The sequence below is a fragment of the Procambarus clarkii genome, chromosome 49 (assembly GCF_040958095.1).
Source record: "Procambarus clarkii isolate CNS0578487 chromosome 49, FALCON_Pclarkii_2.0, whole genome shotgun sequence".
Classification (NCBI taxonomy): Eukaryota; Metazoa; Arthropoda; class Malacostraca; order Decapoda; family Cambaridae; genus Procambarus; species Procambarus clarkii.
In genome coordinates this window covers 10,207,820-10,232,693 of record NC_091198.1, presented here as the reverse complement: position 1 = coordinate 10,232,693, position 24,874 = coordinate 10,207,820, and the positions used below count along the sequence as shown (strand labels likewise).

The 24,874-nt window shown below is 47.2% G+C and overlaps 3 protein-coding genes across 3 annotated transcripts in view; 2 read left to right on the top strand and 1 right to left on the bottom strand.

Moving 5' to 3' along the window:
- Positions 1-24,874, top strand: part of LOC123763305 (general transcription factor 3C polypeptide 3) — a 627,296-nt gene that overhangs the window by 327,973 nt on the left and 274,449 nt on the right. The window lies entirely within an intron of this gene.
- Positions 3,081-3,995, bottom strand: LOC123763407 (uncharacterized). The gene has a single exon (XM_045750562.2). The coding sequence runs from the start codon at positions 3,993-3,995 to the stop codon at positions 3,081-3,083; it is 915 nt and encodes a 304-aa protein (XP_045606518.2).
- LOC138351383 (uncharacterized) lies at positions 6,197-6,952 on the top strand. The gene has a single exon (XM_069303193.1). It carries the CDS (start codon positions 6,197-6,199, stop codon positions 6,950-6,952), a length of 756 nt encoding a protein of 251 aa, XP_069159294.1.

Here is a 24,874-nt window from a genome sequence, read left to right as displayed (position 1 = left end):
CCATCCTGAACAAGAACAACTTTATCCATCCTGAACATGAACAAATTTGTCCATCCTGAACAAGAACAATTTTGTCCATCCTGAACAAGAACAACTTTATCCATCCTGAACATGAACAAATTTGTCCATCCTGAACAAGAACAACTTTGTCCATCCTGAACAAGAACAACTTTGTCCATCCTGAACAAGAACAACATTGCAAGTGAAGGAGAAGTTGAAGATTTCGACGCCTCCTCCACCACCTCCTCGTGCCTGCCTGTCGGAGGCCCCGAGAGAGAGAGAGAGAGAGGTGACCCTTGGCTCGCTACACCCCCGTGTTGTCGCTTGATAACCTGACACTCCACCGGGGTCACACAGCCGACGGAGTGGCCCTTGACCTCTTCATGGCACGGTGACCTCTGACCTCCTTTTCCAGGGGGCAAGGGGAGGGCTAAAGGAACCACACTCAGGGGTCTATCCTGGTCTGTTGCTCAACCTAAATGGCCAAGTGCTTCAGTGTGTGTTACTGTACTGGTTTATTTTGCTGTGGTGTATGTTGGTGGGGGTGATGGTGTGTCTTGGTGGTGAACATGTCCAGGCTGTTGAACTGTTTTTGGTGGTGAACATGTTCAGGCTGTTGAACTGTTGGTGGTGGTGAACGTGTTATGTCTGTAGAACTGTTTTTGTTGGTGAACATGCTCTGTCTGTAGAACTGTTTTTGGTGGTGAACATGTTCAGGCTGTAAAACTGTCTTTGTTGGTGGTGAACATGTTCTGTCTATAGAACTGTCTTTCAGTTGATATATCATATATTCTAGTGGTCAGTGCAGAGGTTGCAATAAGGAACATCAGTTGAATCTCCAGCCCTGAGAACAGACGAGCCACCTGTCAACCAAACATCAGCTGTCAACCAAACATCACCTGTCAACCATACATCACCTGCCAGTCAAACAAACATGGCTTGTCAATCAAACAAACACCTGTCAAACCCTGTACATGTGGCCGTCAGGTCCTCAGAGTGTGGAGGGCTCTCCCCTGAAGCTCCCCCTTGACTGCTTCCCCGTGAAGGGTCAAGGGGTCAGGGGCTACGAGGTCAAAGGTCATTCGATCGGCTTGTGTTACTAACTACGAAACTCTCGACCAAGCGACCGCAAACAAAATTCATGACTTTGAACTTCTAAGATTGTATTTTATTTCTTAGCTGAATCATGAACGTGACTTTTCATACGGGAGAGGGTGGGGGGGGAGGGTGTTGTATGTTGTAGGGTGAGGGGGAGGGTGTTGTAGGGTGGGGGGAGGGAGTTGTAGGGTGGAGGGAGGGTGTTGTAGGATGGGGGAGGGTGTTATAAAGAAGGGGGGACTGTTAAAATATGGGGCGTGTGATTAGGTTGGAGAAACTGTTATAAGGAAAGGGAAGGAGTTGTGGGAATGGTTGTAGCGACTTGTAGGTTGGTTGTAGGATGCTGTTAGTGAATTGTGGACTGAGGATAAGTGGTTGTGGGTGTGGCTAGCAGCAGCAGGAGGAGGAGTAGGAGGGAAACACAACAGAGAATAAAATGAAAAAAGGAAAATCTGAACTTTTTCAATACCCAATAGTACAAACATACCCAACTGCTTCCAGACCTGTGTCTGAAGCTTCTTGCGATGCCCAATGAAATGCCCCACAAATTCAATACACGTGAATGGTATATTGAATCTGCCTTTTATCTTCTTCAATCGATTGGAATTTCATCGTGATACATCACACCTGAGGATAAATGGGATATTAGTAATTGCAGGATCAGTTGATATATGTACCAATTAGGGCAAGAATTGTGTGCTTTAAAGAGTGGTAATGACACACCGCTGTCTTAACGTACGGGCACAGTGGCCGGTTACCAAGGGGGCCCAAACGATTCTAGGGGCCCCCATGATTCAAGGGGCCCCCATGATTCTAGGGACCCCATGATTCTAGGGGGCTCCATGAATCTAGGGGCTCCATGATTCTAGGGGGCTCATGATTCTAGGGGGCCCCAATGATTCTAGGGGGTCCCCATGATTCTAGGGGGCCCCCATGATTCTAGGGGCCCCCATGATTCTAGGGGTCCCCCATGATTCTAGGGGCCCCCATGATTCTAGGGGCCCCCATGATTCTAGGGGGCCCCATGATTCTAGGGGGCCCCCCATGATTCTAGGGGCCCCATGCTGCTTTATTAACCATGAGCATCTGATGACCAAATGACCAAATCATACATCAGAAGATGAAGTGACGACGACGTTTCGGTCCGTCCTGGACCACTATCAAGTCTTGTGCTGGTCCGAGACGGACCGAAACGTCGTCGTCTCCTCCTCTTCTGATGAATGGTTTGGTCATCATATCTTCAGCCTCGTTACTGTGACTCATCGTCTACCCATGAGAGATCTCTTGCCAGATAAAGCAATTATCCACTCTGATCGTTACTGCACATAGTATATACTAGGATATTACTCGACCTCCCCGCTGGGAAGCCAAGGGTTCGAGACCCATTTGAAAATCTGAATCATTTGAAAATAATTCAGATTTATTTACAATTTATATTTGTAATATAAATAATTTGTGTAACTAGTTGACGGGAATCCTGTACTGTAGTGGACGGTCGGGCCCCTTCATTTGGACAGGGGCCCCTTCATCTGGACAGGGGGGGGGCCCCTTCACCTGGGTAGGGGCCCCAGGGTAAATAACTTTACGCAGAGGCCTACAGTGCTGACAGGACACTCCTAACACAATACTTTATGTCTCAACATTGCAAAATAAGTCACGAAGTAACTGGAGAATATACTCTAAGAGACGCAATATACAATATATATATATATATATATATATATATATATATATATATATATATATATATATATATATATATATATATATATAGAATGTCATTCTACTTTGCTCTGATGAAGGCGAATTAGCCGAAAACGTGTTAAGCATTTTCTATTTTTCATATGTGGTTATTCTGCATATATATATATATATATATATATATATATATATATATATATATATATATATATATATATATATATATATATATATACACTAAGCGAGAGGAGGTGATCTCAAGGGTGAGGATTTTACTTCAGTTAAGTAGTGTTACTTGAAAATGTTCTGTAAGTGGTCTGGTACAAGTGCTGTAAGTGGTCTGGTACAAGTGCTGTAAGTGGTCTGGTACAAGTGCTGTAAGTGGTCTGGTACAAGTGCTGTAAGTGGTCTGGTACAAGTGCTGTAAGTGGTCTGGTACAAGTGCTGTAAGTGGCCTGGTACAAGTGTTGTAAGTGACCTGGTACAAGTGCTGTAAGTGACCTGGTACAAGTGCTGTAAGTGGCCTGGTACAAGTGTTGTAAGTGACCTGGTACAAGTGCTGTAAGTGGCCTGGTACAAGTGTTGTAAGTGGCCTGGCACAAGTGCTGTAAGTGGCCTGGTACAAGTGTTGTAAGTGACCTGGTACAAGTGCTGTAAGTGGCCTGGTACAAGTGCTGTAAGTGGTCTGGTACAAGTGTTGTAAGTGACCTGGTACAAGTGCTGTAAGTGGCCTGGCACAAGTGCTGTAAGTGGCCTGGTACAAGTGTTGTAAGCGGCCTGGTACAAGTGGTGTAAGTGGCCTGGTACAAGTGCTGTAAGCGGCCTGGCACAAGTGCTGTAAGTGGCCTGGTACAAGTGCTGTAAGCGGCCTGGTACAAGTGCTGTAAGCGGCCTGGTACAAGTGCTGTAAGTGACCTGGCACAAGTGCTGTAAGCGGCCTGGTACAAGTGCTGTAAGTGGCCTGGCACAAGTGCTGTAAGTGGCCTGGCACAAGTGCTGTAAGTGGCCTGGCACAAGTGCTGTAAGCGGCCTGGTACAAGTGCTGTAAGCGGCCTGGTACAAGTGCTGTAAGTGGCCTGGCACAAGTGCTGTAAGTGGTCTGGTACAAGTGCTGTAAGTGGTCTGGTACAAGTGCTGTAAGTGACCTGGTACAAGTGCTGTAAGTGGCCTGGCACAAGTGCTGTAAGTGGCCTCATAACTCCTCATTAATGTCCTCCAGAGGACTTGCTTCTGGTGAGGACCCAATTAAATATCCGGAGACTAATGATGTAAATACCCAGTAAAAAAATTAGTAAATACAGGGGAAGGGGGAAGGATCTGAATTATACAAGATTGTATAATGACATTGTAAATGTAAATTAGTATCCTCGTAAAATATGTTTAGCAACTCCATTATCAGAGTGTAAATGTGAGCCTTGTTGAATGTGTCAGATATCAAGACCCCCCCCCTGTAACACCCCAGAAACCCCCTCCCCCCCCCCACACACAACCCCACCAAGAAAGAATCGACAAAAACAGAGAGATTAGAAGACGGAACTAACGAGGGGGGGGGGGTAGGGGAGGGCAAGAAGGTGCTATATCGCATCCCACAATGATAAGAATAATTAATTATAGTCTGGGTGTGGTATGTTAATGAACTATTTACCTTCTTTTCCTCCTCCTCCTCCTCCTGCACCTTCCTCGTCTACCCCCTTACTCCCAAACTGAGCATCCCCCCCTATCCCTACAACCCACTCCCACCCCCCCTCCCTATTCAGCATCCCTAACTCCCTCTCCCTCACACACACGATAGAGCCCAGTAGGCTCAGGAATCTGTGCACCAGTTGATTGAGGGTTGAGAGGCGGGACCAAAGAGCCAGAGCTCAACCCCCGCGCAAGCACAACTAGGTAAATACACACACACACACACACACACACCCTCACCCTCACACTACCCAACCCCCCCCCCCTTAAACCCTCCTCCCCCCCCCCATCCTAAACCCACCCCCATCAACTCCGGTTCAAGTCTATCTCCACTGTGTGTTAATTACTGGTATTGGTCGGGTGTTATCGTCCGCACCACAATATACAGGCCTGGTGTAATCTGTGTCGCTCCTTCGGCGCCGCATACTAATGGCTGTGCCAAGTGCTTCTGTGCTTATTTATGGGACTCTTTTAATTGTGATGCCTTCTTGCTTTTTGATGCTTTTTTTGAGAGTTCAACCCTGCTATTTTAGTCGAATTTGTGGATTTTTGGCATTACACACACACACACACACACACACACACACACACACACACACACACACACACACACACACACACACACATATATATATATAACACGAAGAGCTAAAGGTCGTGATGGCTTCAACATTTCAGTTCTGCCACTTAATATTCCTTGCCTTCTATTGACAGGTTAAACATTCCATGTCTTGACACGTTAAACATTCCATGTCTTGACACACTAAACATTCCATGTCTTGACACACTAAACATTCCATGTCTTGTCACACTAAACATTCCATGTCTTGACACACTAAACATTCCGTGTCTTGACACACTAAACATTCCATGTCTTGACACACTAAACATTCCGTGTCTTGACACACTAAACATTCCATGTCTTGACACACTAAACATTCCATGTCTTGACACACTAAACATTCCATGTCTTGACACACTAAACATTCCGTATCGTCTCTCAGCTCAAAATGTTTTTCCATCAGACGTTGATTTAAATCCAAATAATATTTTGTCTTCTCTGTATTTACACTATTTTGCTCATCGAAATCTCTCTCTATATAGAGAGATTTCTCATTGTAAAAAGCAATGAGCAACAAAATCTCATTGTCAGAGATTTTCTTGCTTGTGTCTGTAGCTCCCTGGAGCTGGATTCATGGATCTGGATTTACGAGTAATCCTACGAAGCCTGTTTATCTTTATTATTAAAACTTGACTAAACTTAGCCTTTATTAAACAGTTCGCGAGTTTCGCAACTCGAGTTTATTGTTATTGCTTGTAACATTGATGCGTTTCGCGGCGTGTATAAACTGTTTTAGCGAATGTCAACTACGCCACCGCGATTAGAAAAAGATGAACAGGTTTCGTACGCGAGCGCATAAATAGTTATTGAATACTGGCGTTGGCCACACACACCTGGACCATATACTGCGTGATGCCAGGTGTGTCGTGACACACCTGTATCCGAGCCAGTTGTAATCTGCCGACAAAAGTACCATCCGGCCATTAATTTGTGGTTAATGAGACATGATTGGTTACCGTTTTCAAGCCAAAAGAAAGATGCCACAAGAAGGCAGTTGACACCAGTAGTGCCTCGGGTGGTTATTGGAAGGTTAATTCATCAACTGGCAGCTGGCATGAGCCATTCATCACGTGGGTAAGGGGGTGATTCATCATGAGCAGCCTGTTGGAACAAGCCATAGATGCTCTGATAAGGGGGTTATCTTCTTGTGTGGCATTCTGGTATAAGAACCGACCTTTTACTAGGCCCTCTTACGCCGGCCCTCTTACGCGGGCCTCTTACGCCGGCCCTCTTACCCCGGCCCTCTTACCCCGGCCCTCTTACGCCGGGCCTCTTACGCCGGCCCTCTTACGCCGGGCCTCTTACGCCGGCCCTCTTACCCCGGCCCTCTTACCCCGGCCCTCTTACGCCGGCCCTCTTACCCCGGCCCTCTTACCCCGGCCCTCTTACCCCGGCCCTCTTACCCCGGCCTCTTACCCCGGCCCTCTTACCCCGGCCTCTTACCCCGGCCTCTTACCCCGGCCCTCTTACCCCGGCCCTCTTACCCCGGCCTCTTACCCCGGCCCTCTTACCCCGGCCCTCTTACCCCGGCCTCTTACCCCGGCCCTCTTACGCCGGCCCTCTTACCCCGGCCCTCTTACCCCGGCCCTCTTACCCCGGCCCTCTTACCCCGGCCCTCTTACCCCGGCCTCTTACCCCGGCCTCTTACCCCGGCCCTCTTACCCCGGCCCTCTTACTCCGGCCCTCTTACTCCGGCCCTCTTACCCCGGCCCTCTTACCCCGGCCTCTTACCCCGGCCCTCTTACCCCGGCCTCTTACCCCGGCCCTCTTACCCCGGCCCTCTTACCCCGGCCCTCTTACCCCGGCCCTCTTACGGGCGACTCTCACACAAACTCTTACGCGCTGTAAATTAAAACAAATCTTGTAGAATCGGAGAAAAAGATATCAGAATTATATTCTTTAATGTTAAAACAAATCTTGTAGAATCGGAGAAAAAGATATCAGAATTATATTCTTTAATGTTAAAATGCTTGATATCAAATGCTCAGATGTGATTTTCTTTGTCTTTAAGCATTTTTTTTAAGCTATGAACTCATAAAGTGTTCATTATGAACGTTCAACCCTAACTACATAGTCCAGTTTTTTTGGGGGCGACGGGTTTAAGATTTTATGACTCTGGGTAATTTCAAGGTGGCCGTAAGCTGCTCAAAATTCTTAGTATACAAGCGCTCAGATGGCAAAAGGTGGCGCTCTTAGATGGCAACAGGTGGCGCTCTTAGATGACAACAGGTGGCGCTCTCAGATGGCAACAGATGGCAAAAGGTGGCCCTCTTAGATGGCAACAGGTGGCGCTCTTAGATGGCAACAGGTGGCGCTCTTAGATGGCAACAGGTGGCGCTCTTAGATGGCAACATGTGGCGCTCTCAGATGGCAACAGGTGGCGCTCTTAGATGGCAACAGGTGGCGCTCTTAGATGGCAACAGGTGGCGCTCTTAGATGGCAACAGGTGGCGCTCTTAGATGGCAACAGGTGGCGCTCTTAGATGGCAACAGGTGGCGCGCTCAGATGGCAACAGGTGGCGCTCTTAGATGGCAACAGGTGGCGCTCTTAGATGACAACAGGTGGCGCTCTCAGATGGCATCAAGTAGCGCTCTCAGCTGGCAACAGGTGGCGCTCTTAGATGGCAACTGATCGCCCTTAATTATTAATCATTAATTGAACTGGGAACATATTCACCAGCTTAAGTGATTGGGCTCCTTTTTATGCGAGTTTTGTTGAAGAGTCCATATACTGCCTCTGGATCAGTTAGGTTATGAAACAGACACTTTTTGCATTTTGTATTTATTTATATTGGCAAATACGAAATGATGTGATTTGTGTTAGGGTTAAATTGTTATGTTTATCATGGTATATGTGGTCTTGGGAGGGGGGGGGATGCTGCATCTTGCGTTAGCTGGGAATATTTGCGTGCGTGTGTGTGCGCGCGCGTATATGTGCGTGTGCGTGCGGATTATTCGTTTCAGTTGTTCCCCGTTGTCCATAATGCGATATTTCTCCCCCATTATATCAACGGTGTTGGCCAGGTTATCTTGAGATGATTTCGGGGCTTTAGTGTCCCCGCGGCCCGGTCCTCGACCAGGCCTCCACCCCCAGGAAGCAGCCCGTGACAGCTGACTAACACCCAGGTACCTACTTTACTGCTAGGTAACAGGGGCATAGGGTGAAAGAAACTCTGCCCATTGTTTTTCGCCGGCGCCCGGGACCACAGGATCACAAGTCCAGCGTGCTGTCCGCTCGGCCGACCGGCCCCCTCGACCAGCACCGGGTGTGTGGTGGTGCCTCATCCTTCCCTCATTCCTCATCTTACCTTCGCCCCCCCCCCCCACCTCATCTTCCATGTCCATCATTCCTTCATTTGTCTCAAATTATGAGTAGTCGTCTCTGCACTGGTCGACGTTCGAGCGTCATTACCTTCAATGTCTTCTTTCCCTTTGATGTTGAACCTCTTCCTCCTCCCTTCAACCTCCCTTTTACCCCTGCCTTCACGTCTGTGTGTAGCTACCTTCATCTTGCTTCACTTCTCCGTCATCTCACTATCTCTCCCTCCTCAGCAAGAGAGAGACTTCCTCGATCTAAAGCTCAGTTAGATACTCTCCCTCGATCTCTCAGCTCGGTTAGAGACTCTCCCTCGATCTCTCAGCTCCGTTAGAGAGACTCCCTCGATCTCTCAGCTCAGATACTCTCCCTCGATCTCTCAGCTCATTAAGAGACTCTCCCTCGATCTCTCAGCTCAGTTAGATACTCTCCCTCGATCTCTCAGCTCAGTAAGAGACTCTCCCTCGATCTCTCAGCTCCGTTAGAGACTCTCCCTCGATCTATCAGCTCCGTTAGAGACTCTCCCTCGATCTCTCAGCTCCGTTAGAGACTCTCCCTCGATCTCTCAGCTCCGTTAGAGACTCTCCCTCGATCTCTCAGCTCCGTTAGAGACTCTCCCTCGATCTCTCAGCTCCGTAAGAGACTCTCCCTCGATCTCTCAGCTTAGTAAGAGAGACTCCCTCGATCTCTCAGCTCAGTAAGAGACTCTCCCTCGATCTCTCAGCTCAGTAAGATTAGTTTTTGCTATCTTTTGTTCTTTTCCGTCAGTCTCGCAGATATCAATCTCTACCTCTTCCACTCTGCTTAACCAGTCTCCCAGTCTCCTCTCAGATGACTGTCGGGTCCTTTTCCACTCCCCCTCCCAGCAAGTGTCAAGGCTCACCCTGCCTCACCCTATCCTGCCCTTGCTCAGTGCAGGTGTCAACACCCTCCCCCCGTATCCTTCCCTTCAGGAAGAGTCAAATCTCCCATCCCATCAGCCCAAGCAAATGCTACAGTTCCTTCGCTTCTATTCCAGCAAGTGGGTAAAATATCCCATTGCTTCCTTTCCCAGGAATTAGAGGTAGTCTTTTTCCATCCCATCTCTCTTCTGTAGATAACCATCCCTTATGCCACTCCTTCGAGCCCCGCCCACTCTCCCTTCCCATCAGACTATCTGTTCCTTCCCCCCCCCCCCCACCCCGCCTCTCCAGAGGAAAGACAGAAGCAACCTTTTTCCTATTAACCTTTCCATCCTCTTCCATTTCACTGTTCCCTTCTGCGGTACCTCCCATCATTTCCCCTCTATTCCCCCACCCTCACCCATTCCATTCAAAACCCACCCCATTGTACCCTTCCCACTCCCACCCCCCTTTTCACCAACACCATAACCCCCCCTATTCCCCCCCCCCTCACCCATTCCATCCAGAACCCACCCCATTCTACCCTCCCTCCCCAGCCCCTTTCCACCACCCCCTATAACCCCCCCCCCTATTCCTTCCCTCACCCATTCCATCCAGAACCCACCCCATTCTACCCTCCCTCCCCAGCCCCTTTCCACCCCCCCCTATTCCCCCCCCTCACCCATTCCATCCAGAACCCACCCCATTCTACCCCTCCCTCCCTTCCCCCTTTCCACCATCACCCCCCCCCCCACCCTCTCTCCCACGCGTCACCTTCCAACCCATTCCATGTACAAACACAACACGATGAGAGGGGCCCCCACGTTCCTGAGCTTAAATTAATTTGCATATAACTTGCTTAAGCATCCGCTCCGGTGAGTTATGGCCGTCCCCGATAAAATCTTGGTGTTTGTGTGTGCTTAATACGAAGTGTGTTTGGGGAGAGACTCGCTCTCGCGTCGGCCTTTTTAAAATTCATAAGAACTATCGCTCCCTTACACGTCTGGTGTCTGGCTGAGGCTGACGAGTCGGTGGGAAGGGGTGAGGGGGATATATATGGGTTTGAAGGGGGAAGGGAGATGAATATGGGTAAAGGGGATGGCGGGGAGGGGGGAGTCAGGTGCATAGAGGGAGGGGAGAGTCGCCCCTCCCATTAGGTGATGTTCACGGGTGTGTGATAGATGGAAAATGGTACGATAAGGGGTTTGGTTGGAGGTAAAGGGTGCCTTCCCTTTTACCCTTGGTGGTAAAGGGTTTTTGCTTGGATGTAAAGATCTCCTCTTCCCCTTTCTTTGAAGGTCTTGGAGGGGAAAAAAAAGGCGGTTGAGGAGAAATAAAATGTATCAAAAATTTAAAATAAGAAAAACTAATAAATCTTAAAAAATAAAACATCTATATATTGACTGTAGTTAAAACAAATATTAATAAATCAGTGAAAATATAAGTCAGTCTTGTCAATGACAGAAACATTCCAGCCTCTTTAAAAGGGATTCTTAATCCTAAAACTTAATCCCTACATGGGATTAAGTATCATCTAAGCCTTCATTGCAGCTGGAAGCAGGTTCCCCTCACAGGAGAGAACACACTCGTGGTGGTGTTGAAATTGAAATAAGTTTATTGAGGTAAAATACACACAAAGGGACGAGGTAGCTCAAGCTATCCTCACCCCCGTTCAGTACAACGTGTTCGTACATATATAGACACACATCACAAACAACAAACATATTACCGAACATTCTGAGAGCAGTACCTGTTGTACGGATCTCGAGTACGACCCTCGAGGGGCAGCTGAAGCTGACTGTCTATGAGAGGAACAGGGTATTAATTATTCTGGCCCTTTAGCTTCAAGTATAACCTCAAGTCGCCCTCACTAAGCTGTCTAAGGTCAAAGCCAAATTCGAGGGAAAAAAATAGGCATTTTCTTTCATAGGCCTCTTCATTTTTCTTCCCTTTGGAGGCCTAAGCAGTCAGAAAAAACTTATTACCTGGAAACAAATTATTACGGTGTGTTATCGAGGCAAAGGATGGGAAACCTGATATCTTTTTTGACATATCAAAAGGTTGGTGTTGGGGGGGGGGAGACGTCCCCAATAGGGCTTAGGAAGTTAAGAAAAGTGCATTGGTCTGACGAACGTAGCAGGAAATGAATGGAATCTGTAGAATATTAATATACCTGTAATTGCCAAGGAAATTCAAGAGGGGGGGGGGGGCTTAAGAACAGATACTCTACCCTGCAAGCTTCACACACACACACACACACACACACACACACACACACACACACACACTGTGTGTGTGTGTGTGACTTGAAGCCTGACTGTTTGAGGCTTCAAGAAGACCTAGACAAGCTAAAGGAATGGTCGAACAAATGGTTGTTAGAGTTTAACCCAACCAAATGTAATGTAATGAAGATAGGTGTAGGGAGCAGGAGGCCAGATACAAGGTATCATCTGGGAGAGGAAATTCTTCAGGAGTCAGAGAAGGAAAAAGACTTGGGGGTTGATATCACGCCAGACCTGTCTCCTGCAGCACATATCAAGCGGATAACATCAGCGGCATATGCCAGGCTGGCCAACATACGAACGGCATTCAGAAACTTGTGTAAAGAATCATTCAGAACTTTGTATACCACATATGTCAGGCCAATCCTGGAGTATGCAGCCCCAGCATGGAGTCCATATCTAGTCAAGGATAAGACTAAACTGGAAAAGGTTCAAAGGTTTGCCACCAGACTAGTACCCGAGCTGAGAGGTATGAGCTACGAGGAGAGACTACGGGAATTAAACCTCACTTCGCTGGAAGACAGAAGAGTTAGGGGGGACATGATCACCACATTCAAGATTCTGAAGGGGATTGATAGGGTAGATAAAGACAGTCTATTTAACACAAGGGGAACACGCACAAGGGGACACAGGTGGAAACTGAGTGCCCAAATGAGCCACAGAGATATTAGAAAGAACTTTTTTAGTGTCAGAGTGGTTGACAAATGGAATGCATTAGGAAGTGATGTGGTGGAGGCTGACTCCATACACAGTTTCAAGTGTAGATATGACAGAGCCCGATAGGCTCATGAATCTGTACACCTGTTGATTGACGGTTGAGAGGCGGGACCAAAGAGCCAGAGCTCAACCCCCGCAAACACAACTAGGTGAGTACAACTAGGTGAGTACACACAATCACACACACACACATACACATACACATACACACACACACATACACACACACACACACACACACTCTCACTCACTCTCACTCTCACTCACTCACTCACTCACTCACTCACTCACTCACTCACTCACTCACTCACACACACACACACACACACACACACACACACACACACACACACACGCACACACACACACACACACACACACACACACACACACACACAGCAAACAGCATATTAAAGGAAAAAATCAGACTAATTTTGAATCGTCGTAAATTTGAGGGTAAACCTTTTTCTTTAACAGATCGTTAAAACACAACGGAACACGCCCACCTGCAAGTCTATATTGACACCCCCCCCCCCTAGCCACATTAAGCCCACCACTCCACCCACACCCCCGAGGATTTTCGACCCTACTTAACCTGGTCATTATGCCCCTGTAACCCTCCCGTCTGATCACTCGGCTAATACCCCCACCATCATAGCCACGACTGTCAGCTAGAAAGACAATTTTCCACAATATTATCCACAAAGTCCACTCAAGACTGCTCAATAGCCTCGGGCGATAAAGCTGGGGTTTCACAAGTTCGAGTCTCCTAGTACCCATGTGAATGGGAATACATTTGCACGGATTATTATGATGCAACGATAAGGGTGTCGGGTGCCTGTCTGTCGGGTGCCTGCGGAGTGCCTGTCGGGGTGCCTGTCAGGTACCTGTCGGCTGCCTGTCGGGGTGCCTGTCGGGGTGCCTGTCGGGTACCTGTCGGCTACCTGTCGGCTGCCTGAGAGTCAGTAACCATTAATTTCGTGCAGGTGTGTATACAGGCCTGTCTCCTGTCAGCCTTTGGAATTATTACTGTATAATTATACATACATGTATAATTATACAGTAATTATACGTGAATGTAATGCACAGAATGGTTGCATACATATTTGTATGTATTTATTTACGTATGTATACATTTATTTTTGTATGTATCTCTGTTAGGCAAGATATGTATGGAAGTATTTAAATGTGCATATGTATATGTTCGCGTGTACAAACATATATATATACATTGTTATATGTATATATGTTATGCTCCCCTGTATATTATGTGTATATTATGTGTAGTTGACCTGTGTAGTCAGGATGGTGAGAAACCTATCTTGAGGTTATCTTGAGATGATTTCGGGGCTTTAGTGTCCCCGCGGCCCGGTCCTCGACCAGGCCTCCACCCCCAGGAAGCAGCCCGTGACAGCTGACTAACACCCAGGTACCTATTTTACTGCTAGGTAACAGGGGCATAGGGTGAAAGAAACTCTGCCCATTGTTTCTCGCCGTCGCCCGGGATCGAACCCGGGACCACAGGATCACAAGTCCAGTGTGCTGTCCGCTCGACCGACCGGCCTCCCTGTGTTAATATTTCACCTTTTTGAAGACGAGTGTATGTGTGTGTGCTCAGTGGGGTGTTGTGTGGTGGAGAATACACCCCTGGTGTACACGCCCACCCACGCCCACACCGTCCCACGCCCACGCTACTCCATGATTGGAATCTGAATCACCACAAAGAGGTTGTGAGATGAGGGTTGTGGAAGGGGGTTATGACTGGGGTTGGGGGGGACGGGGATTAGGAGGGAATTTATAAAGTGGAGATGAGAAGGAGAGGTTTGAGAAAGGATTGAGATGGAGAGGGGAGGGGAGGGTGAGTGTTGAGAGGGGGTAGCGAGGAAAGGCTAACAAAAGGTTGAAATGGCAACTATAAAAAAAATGGAGAAAAGGTTAAATGAGCAAACAATAGGACCAGGTAAAAGGGGGGGGGAAAGGTGCTAGAGGGATAGACCCGAGTTGAAAGCCTTTTCTGATGGATATCATAATTGAATATACCCCCCCCCCTTTACTTAAAGGGGGGAAAGAATAGTCAACAAGGGGGGGGGGGGACATAGCAAACTCTAAAAAAAAGTGGGGGACGAAACCCCCACACACAGGGTGGGGGGGGGGAAGAGATTATTTACAAAACCTCGTTCTTGAGGTAGGTAAGACGAGCCGTGTGTCGTTCAATTTGCACTTCGCCGTACTTAGCTAATCAAGATTAATATTCAAATGTATTGAAGGGTAGAGTAGGCCGGGTGCTTCCGGAGCCGTCATCGGCTTACCACAATCAGCCCGCGGCCACCAGCTCTTTAAACCGCACGCAAATTTATGGAAAGTCTCAAAATCCATGAATATCAAACGTCGCTTCGTTTTGCATAATATTACGTCACTAGTGCATTAAATCACAGCTGAGCTCATCATACATATGTGAGCATATGCGGGCGGGTGTGCGCATACATATATACGCATTTGGAGAGGCCTCTGGTGTTTATGTATATCATACACACACACACACACACACACACACACACACACACACACACACACACACACACACACACACACACACACATACACATATATACACACACACACACACACACACACACACACACACACATATATACACACACACACACACACACACACACATATATACACACACACACACACACACACACACACATACACATATATATACACACACACACACACACACACACACACACACACACACACACACACACACACACACACACATATATACACACACACACACACACACACACACACACACACACACACACACACACACACACACACACTGGCAAAGTACTAGCGAGGAGAGATTACGGGAACTAGACCTAACGCCGCTGGAAGACACGGGTTAGGGGAAACATAATCGCCACATATATAATTGGCAGAGGAATTGATTGGGTAGGTAAAGACAGTTTATTTAACACAAGGGGCACACACACTAGGGGGACACAGGTGGAAGTTGAGTGCCCAAATGAGCCACAGACACATTAGCAAGAACTTTGTAAGTGTGGCCCCAGGAGCCCTGGTCGACGACCGGGCCGCGGGGACACTAAGCCCCGGAAGCACCTCAAGGTAGCCTCAAGGTGTTATAGTCGGCTCTGACACCAAACATGAAATTTAGTCCCGGAACCTCCAGGAACGCCTATCCGGTCACACACCTCCAGGAACGCCTCTCCGGCCACACACCTCCAGGAACGCCTATCCGGCCACACACCTCCAGGAACGCCTATCCGGCCACACACCTCCAGGAACGCCTATCCGGCCACACACCTCCAGGAACGCCTATCCGGCCACACACCTCCAGGAACGCCTATCCGGCCACACACCTCCAGGAACGCCTATCCGGCCACACACCTCCAGGAACGCCTCTCCGGCCACACACCTCCAGGAACGCCTATCCGGCCACACACCTCCAGGAACGCCTATCCGGCCACACACCTCCAGGAACGCCTATCCGGCCACACACCTCCAGGAACGCCTATCCGACCACACCTCCAGGAACGCCTATCCGGCCACACACCTCCAGGAACGCCTATCCGGCCACACACCTCCAGGAACGCCTATCCGGCCACACACCTCCAGGAACGCCTATCCGACCACACCTCCAGGAACGCCTATCCGGCCACACCTCCAGGAACGCTTATCCGGCCACACACCTCCAGGAACGCCTCTCCGGCCACACACCTCCAGGAACGCCTATCCGGCCACACACCTCCAGGAACGCCTATCCGGCCACACACCCCCAAGAACGCCTATCCGGCCACACCCCCAAGAACACCTATCCGGCCACACACCTCCAGGAACGTCTATCCGGCCACACACCTCCAGGAACGTCTATCCGGCCACACACCTCCAGGAACGCCTATCCGGCCACACACCTCCAGGAACGCCTATCCGGCCACACACCTCCAGGAACGCCTATCCGGCCACACCTCCAGGAACGCCTATCCGGCCACACCTCCAGGAACGCCTATCCGACCACACCTCCAGGAACGCCTATCCGGCCACACCTCCAGGAACGCCTATCCGGCCACACCTCCAGGAACGCCTATCCGGCCACACACTCCAGGAACGTCTATCCGGCCCCACACCTCCAGGAACGCCTATCCGGCCACACACCTCCAGGAACGCCTATCCGGCCACACACCTCCAGGAACGCCTATCCGGCCACACACCTCCAGGAACGCCTATCCGGCCACACACCTCCAGGAACGCCTCTCCGGCCACACACCTCCAGGAACGCCTATCCGGCCACACACCTCCAGGAACGCCTCTCCGGCCACACACCTCCAGGAACGCCTATCCGGCCACACCTCCAGGAACGCCTATCCGGCCACACACCTCCAGGAACGCCTATCCGGCCACACACCTCCAGGAACGCCTATCCGGCCACACACCTCCAGGAACGCCTATCCGGCCACACACCTCCAGGAATGCCTATCCGGCCACACACCTCCAGGAACGCCTATCCGGCCACACCCCCAGGAACGCCTATCCGGCCACACACCTCCAGGAACGCCTATCCGGCCACACACCTCCAGGAACGTCTATCCGGCCACACCCCCAGGAACGCCTATCCGGCCACACACCTCCAGGAACGCCTATCCGGCCACACCTCCAGGAACGCCTATCCGGCCACACACCCCAGGAACGTCTATCCGGCCACACCTCCAGGAATGCCTATCCGGCCACACCTTCAGGAATGCCTATCCGGCCACACACCCCAGGAACGTCTATCCGGCCACACCTCCAGGAATGCCTATCCGGCCACACCTTCAGGAACGCCTATCCGGCCACACACCCCAGGAACGTCTATCCGGCCACACCTCCAGGAACGCCTATCCGGCCACACCAAGTCATGTGCTTGAGCGTGAAACTCTTAAATGGGTCTCGACTTCCTCCTCTTGATTGGTCCTCGCAAGACATGTCTTAAGACATGAACATTTGTGGCCGGTCCTTGACCCACGATGCTGTTGATGTTGGCATTGTTGTTTAAGATTTAGATACTCTGAACTTAAAGTGTCCATGAAGCACGGGCTATGGCGAGCCCGTAATCAAGTTCGGTTATTCGCGATAACCTTGTTACTGTGATATTTGGGTTACTGTTTTAAATGGAAGTGGGGTTTCCTCCTTTTTCCCTGTTTCTTTTCCGCTTCTGTTTTAGTAATGTTTTAATAACATTATCTTGGTGGCTGATGTAGGTGCAGAATGTTCACTAGTGAGTCCCATTCTTTAACGGCTTTTCTAATCATTGTAGTCGCGGTGGAATGTTCATCTAATGCAGCTGCTGTCGTTGGATTAATGTTGAGTTTGATGCGCAGGGCTTCAGAAGCTTCACATTCCAGTAAGTAGTGCAATAGTGGCGCCTCTGCTTCTGTTCCACAGATGTGACACTCTTAAACTATTGGGTTTATTACCTCCCAGCAACACTTGTAACCAAGTCTGAGTCTGTGTATGGCTACTACAATGTCTCTGGATATCTTTTTCTCAGGCTTGAAAGAGTAGTTCCCAGTGGCTTGTTGTACCATATCGCAGTGGATCTTCCTTCCGCTGCTTTGGCTCTGTGGCGACTTTTGATAGTTGGGAGTATTTTCTTCTTGATTTGCTCCTTAATCTGTGGACGCCGGCGTTGTTGTTGTTTAAGATTCAGCTACTGGGAACTAAAAGTTCCAAGTAGCACGGGCTATGGTGAGCCCGTAGTGGACTTACCTGACACGGGAGCGGTGCTCCCGACGCCGGCGATATCGCAAGCTACTTATAGTCCTTCTACCCCACCTAACCTCCCCACCCAACCTCTCCACCTCCACCCAAGCTCCCCACCCAAAATCCTCCCCACCAATCCACCAGACCCCAACCCTAATACAACCAAACTCTCTAGACCGCTCCTACACCAGACGGCACCGCTCCTGTGCCAGGTAAGTCCACTACGGGCTCACCATAGCCCGTGCTACTAGGAACTTGTTCCGAGTAGCTGAATCTATAACAACAACAACAACAATAACCACCGCTCCTAACACGATCAACCCTAACCCCATCCCACACAACTTTACCCCCCCCCCCGCCCATCCCCCCCCCCCATCCCCCCCCATCCCCCACCGTCACCCCATCCCATAAATCGGTGCCTCTATTCTCATCGAAGCGAAACTGAATGACAATATTTATATATAAGTAATTTTTTTTTTTTTGCCTCTGCAAACGTTCATTTCGGTGAAAGAGAGGTCTATATGCTCATCAAAATTATCACCCATCACTCAGCCTCCATGTTTACCTCTGCCCCCCCTCCCCGCTCCCCCCTCTTCACTCTGCTCCACGCTTTCTATAATTAACTTTCTATAATTAGTTCCCCTCTTGTGGTGTTCTCAATCACCATAACAGCTACCCCGCGGGCGCCACAGTCACTATCACACCGCTCCTTGTTCTCCTCGGCCCAAGATGGTGAGCCTGGGGGGGGGGGGAGGCTATATAGGCTTATAGAGCCCGACTGGGGAGCCTCGATTTCCCCCCCCCCCCTTCCCCTCTCTTTCCTAACACTTTCTCTGTCCTATAAACCTGTTGATCACAGACCTGCTGCTTCCGGTGTCCTCAGAGAGAAGAGACCAGCATCCACGATGTGTGTATATATATATATATATATATATATATATATATATATATATATATATATATATATATAATTCCGCCAAATTTTATATTATATTATATTATATATATATATATATATATATATATATATATATATATATATATATATATATATTTTCTAATTCCGCCTTGGGCACCCGCCTGGACCATCGGACCCTAAGTATTGGTGTTGCTCTGCGCCTTGCCGCCCCTATCTCCACCGAGCACCGGTGTATTTGCGGCCATGCACGGGCAGACCAATACGGCAGCCATGGTCTCATCTGTCGTAAGACACAGGGAAAGATTGCCAGACATGAAGCAGTCAATGACATCATCAAGAGAAGTTTGGCTACAGCTGGGTGCCCAGCACAAAGGGAACCTCAGTTGTGTAGGCCTGACAACAGCCAAACACGCCCAGATGGAGTCACCCTGCAGCCATGGAGGGAAGGTAAACAGGTCGTATGGGATTACACCTGTGCATCTACATTGGCTGATACCTATTTACGTTACAGCTCAGCGGAGGGAGGTGGGGCAGCCACCTTCAGGGAGACCCAGAAAATCCACAAGTACAGAGACCTTGAACGTTGTTACAGGTTCGTGCCGATAGGCTCTGAGACTCTGGGCGCCCGGGGGTAAATGTGCACTCAAGTTTTTAAAGGAGGTGGGTGAGGAACTCATTGGGAAAACTAGAGACCCACGAGCAGCCAGTTTCCTGTTCCAGCGCCTCAGTGTCGCAGTTCAGAGGGGAAATTCGTGCTGTATCCTGGGTACGCACCCAACCTCCGAGGAGCTGGACGAGGTCTTCGAACGCTGATTGTTTAATTGTTATATATTTGTGTGTGTGTGTGTGTGTGTGTGTGTGTGTGTGTGTGTGTGTTTTCTCTGTAAACTGTAGCATTGCAATAAAATAAAACAAAACATACGAAAAATAATAGGGGTAGTAGGAGAAGAAAAGAATAAAGTATTCAGCGAGAATCCACAGGATCTTCTCTGAATGCTCTTTGTTTTCTTCTTCGAGGATGTGGGTCCCTGCAATTGCACCAGAGGTGGTACCCCTAATATATATATATATATATATATATATATATATATATATATATATATATATATATATATATATATATATATATATATGTCGTACCTAGTAGCCAGAACGCACTTCTCAGCCTACTATGCAAGGCCCGATTTGCCTAAGAAGCCAAGTTTTCATGAATTAATGTTTTTTCGACTATCTAACCTACCTAACCTAACCTAACTTTTTCGGTTACCTAACCTAACCTATAAAGATAGGTTAGGTTAGGTAAGGTTGGTTAGGTTCGGTCATATATCTACGTTAATTTTAACTCCAATAAAAAAAATTGACCTCATTCATAATGAAATGGGTAGCTTTATCATTTCATAAGAAAAAAATTAGAGAAAATATAATAATTCAGGAAAACTTGGCTTATTAGGCAAATCGGCCCTTGCATAGTAGGCTGAGAAGTGCGTTCTGGCTACTAGGTACGACTTAAATATATATATATATATATATATATATATATATATATATATATATATATATATATATATATATATATATATATATATATATGCAGGCGATGAGTCACAATAACGTGGCTGAAGTATGTTGACCAGACCACACACTAGAAATTGAAGGGACGACGACGTTTCGGTCCGTCCTGGACCATTCTCACAATCGACTTGAGAATGGTCCAGGACGGACCGAAACGTCGTCGTCCCTTCAATTTCTAGTGTGTGGTCTGGTCAACATATATATATATATATATATATATATATATATATATATATATATATATATATATATATATATATATATATATTATTAAATATGACCGAAAAAGTAAGATTAATATTTCTAACACGAATTTTCTCAATCTTTCGTACATTACGCTTCACTGTTGGAGGTAAATCAAAAATCAATTCTCCAAAATTCATTTTTATTTCTAGTCTGAAGCGACACGGGCGCGTTTCGTAAAACTTATTACATTTTCAAAGACTTTAGTTCACAAATACACAACTGAATAGAACTTACGTATCTCCGATTTTATATCTACATTTGAGTGAGGTGGAAGGGGTGATGTGGCATTAACACAAGACAGAACAAAATGTGGTATTAATAGGGTATTAATTTCATCAACACAAGACAGAACAAGAGTATTAATAGGGTATTAATTTCATCAACACAAGACAGAACACGAAACAATGGATATTGAATAGAAGTGTTTGTAGAAAGCCTATTGGTCCATATTTCTTGATGCTTCTATATTGGAGCGGAGTCTTGAGGTGGGTAGAATATAGTTGTGCAATAATTGGCTGTTGATTGCTGGTGTTGACTTCTTGATGTGTAGTGCCTCGCAAACGTCAAGCCGCCTGCTATCGCTGTATCTATCGATGATATCTGTGTTGTTTACTAGGATTTCTCTGGCGATGGTTTGGTTGTGGGAAGAGATTATATGTTCCTTAATGGAGCCCTGTTGCTTATGCATCGTTAAACGCCTAGAAAGAGATGTTGTTGTCTTGCCTATATACTGGGTTTTTTGGAGCTTACAGTCCCCAAGTGGGCATTTGAAGGCATAGACGACGTTAGTCTCTTTTAAAGCGTTCTGTTTTGTGTCTGGAGAGTTTCTCATGAGTAGGCTGGCCGTTTTTCTGGTTTTATAGTAAATCGTCAGTTGTATCCTCTGATTTTTGTCTGTAGGGATAACGTTTCTATTAACAATATCTTTCAGGACCCTTTCCTCCGTTTTATGAGCTGTGGAAAAGAAGTTCCTGTAAAATAGTCTAATAGGGGGTATAGGTGTTGTGTTAGTTGTCTCTTCAGAGGTTGCATGGCTTTTCACTTTCCTTCTTATGATGTCTTCGACGAAACCATTGGAGAAGCCGTTATTGACTAGGACCTGCATCCTAGGTCCTAGGAGTCAATAACGGCTTCTCCAATGGTTTCGTCGAAGACATCATAAGAAGGAAAGTGAAAAGCCATGCAACCTCTGAAGAGACAACTAACACAACACCTTTATATGGAAGGAGGGAATTCTCAGAGGAAAGCGCCAAGCCATTACGACTATATAGCACTGGGAAAGGGGGTTAGGATAAGAATTTAGCATGGGACGGGGGGGAAAGGAATGGTGCCCCAACCACTTGGACGGTCGGGGATTGAACGCCGACCTGTATGAAGCGAGATCGTCGCTCTACCGTCCACCCCAAGTGCTTGGGACAACTAGATACGGAATGTCCAGCAACTCTGCTGCTTTGTGGCTGATCTAAGACACAATTAACAAAGCAATACTCTAACTCTTGTCAGTATGTACCAGCAGGGAGGGAGGTACCAACCATGTCAGTACACCTTATATGCCACAAGTACCAATAGTGAAAGGTACCGAGTGGACACTGAATAGCTGAGTGGACAGAGCCTCTGCTTCACACACGTGGGGTTCATAGTTCGAGTCTCCTAGAACCCAGGTGAAGGAAGTAGTGAAGGTATGGTGATTACTGACACACACACACACACACACACACACACACACACACACACACACACACACACACACACACACACACACACACACACACACACGTGGAAGCAAATACTATTCATAATTTTAAAACCAGGTATGATAGGGAAATGGGACAGGAGTCATTGCTGTAAACAACCGATGCTCGAAAGGCGGGATCCAAGAGTCAATGCTCGATCCTGCAGACACAACTAGGTGAGTACACACACACACACACACACACACACACACACACACACACACACACACACACACACACACACACACACACACCAGCCCATCCTCCTGTTTTGGTAATACAATAACGATAAGGACCTTCCCAAATGATGGTTCGTAACACAGGCCAAACGATCGTTTCGTCCCGGCAGCGTTACATCTTGACCCGTGGAAGAAACTTGGCGATAAATTCCTCGTTAAACAGCACGAGGGAAAGTTAACAGGCATAGTTGTATCTCTTTTTTTTTCCTCTCAGCTGACCCAACGAGGCGTTTTACTGTGTAGTAAATATTTTATAATATAAATGTGTTTATTTATTGTGTTTATTTATTGAGAAATTTATGTTTTTTTTTTTTTTTACAGGTGAGGGTGCCAGTTGGTTCATATTGGTAAGTACATTGACTCAACGCAAGGGCAATTATCTCTATATATATTTACATAGGAAGTTTGTAAACTTGGAGGTGGGGGGGGGGGGACGTCGTATTTACTGAAACGGCTTAGCGTAATTATGTAATATGGCAGCAACCACACACAAGTGTGTGTGTGTGTGTGTGAATACACATGCAGGTGAATACACTAACAGGAAATACATATACATATGTGTGAATACACTAACAGAAAGAGCCAGAACTCAACCATCGCAAGCACAGTTAGGTGAGTACACACACACACACACACACACACACACACACACACACACACACGCACATGTGTGTATGTGGAAATAGACGAAATGTTCACACGGAATAGTAACAGAACGAGGGGACATGGGTCGAAGCTGGAAACTCAGATGAGTCACAGGGATGTTAGGAAGTTTTCTTTTAGCGTGAGAGTAGTGGGAAAATGGAATGCACTTAAGGAGCAGGTTGTGGAAGCAAACTTTATTCATAATTTTAAAACTAGATATGATAGGGAAGTAGAACCGGAGTCATTTATTTAAACAACCGGTGGCTAGAAAGGCGGGATCCAAGAGTCAGTGCTCGATTCTGTAGGCACACATAGGTGAGTACACGTACACCAAATTATAAAAAATAAAAAAAACGTGAGTCTCCATCTAAAAAAAAAAAAATACACAAAGGAACTGGAAAAGCTTCAGAAGTCTGGCTCGTCCCAGAATTGCTAGGAATGGGAAGTGAAGAGAGACTGAAGGAACTAAACCTGACGGCACTAGAAAAAGAGGACAGAGGGGGAGGAGATATGATCGACACGTATAAAATACTTAGGGGGATTGGCAGTGGAAAAAAAGAGGAAATATTCGCAATGAATACCAGGGGAACAAGAGGGCATGGGTGGAAGCTTAGGGCCTCGGGCTCTAAGCTTCATAGAGATGTTAGAAAGTTTCTATTTTAGTCATCTAGATGTTAGAAAGTTTCTATGTTAGTCATAGAGATGTTAGAAAGTTTCTATTTTAGTCATCTAGATGTTAGAAAGTTTCTATGTTAGTCATAGAGATGTTAGAAAGTTTCTATGTTAGTCATAGAGATGTTAGAAAGTTTCCTTTTACCGTAAAAATAGGTGGAAAATGGAATGAACTAAACGAGCAATTTGTGAAAGCAAAACTCTATTCATAACTATAAAAGTATATATATGAGAGGGAAAGGAGTCATCGCATTAGACAACCAGAGGTTAGAAAGGCGGAGTCCAAGAGTTTAAACACACAAGCATGACACGCCTGTCCGGCTGCTGGAGGAGGTCACTGGATACCGTACACACGGGTCAGGTCGGCTTTCAGTGAATGTCGGGTCAGCTTTCAGTGAATGTCGGGTCGGCTTTCAGTGAAAGTTGGTCGGCTTTCAGTGAAAGTTGGCCGGCTTTCAGTGAAAGTCGGGTCGGCTTGCATTGCAACATCCTGCAGGCACAAATAGGCGAGTATAAACACACACACACACACTCACACACACACACACACACCAACCCGTTCTCGCAAATTTAATAAGTCAATATTGACTTATTAAATATGTGCATAGGTGACATACTTAACATAATAGATACCCTTAAAAAGATTCATAGAAAACACCGACCTTACCTAACCTACTTAGTATGTTAAGATAAGCATCTTATTGCTTCGTAATTACAATTATTACCTAACCTATAATAGGTATAGGTTAAGTAATAATTGTAATTACGAAGCAATAAGAT

Bases quoted from the DNA above. Each gene is read 5' to 3' on its own strand.
- LOC123763407 (XM_045750562.2), bottom strand. From the start codon at position 3,995: ATGAGGCCACTTACAGCACTTGTGCCAGGCCACTTACAGCACTTGTAC.
- LOC138351383 (XM_069303193.1), top strand. From the start codon at position 6,197: ATGAGCAGCCTGTTGGAACAAGCCATAGATGCTCTGATAAGGGGGTTA.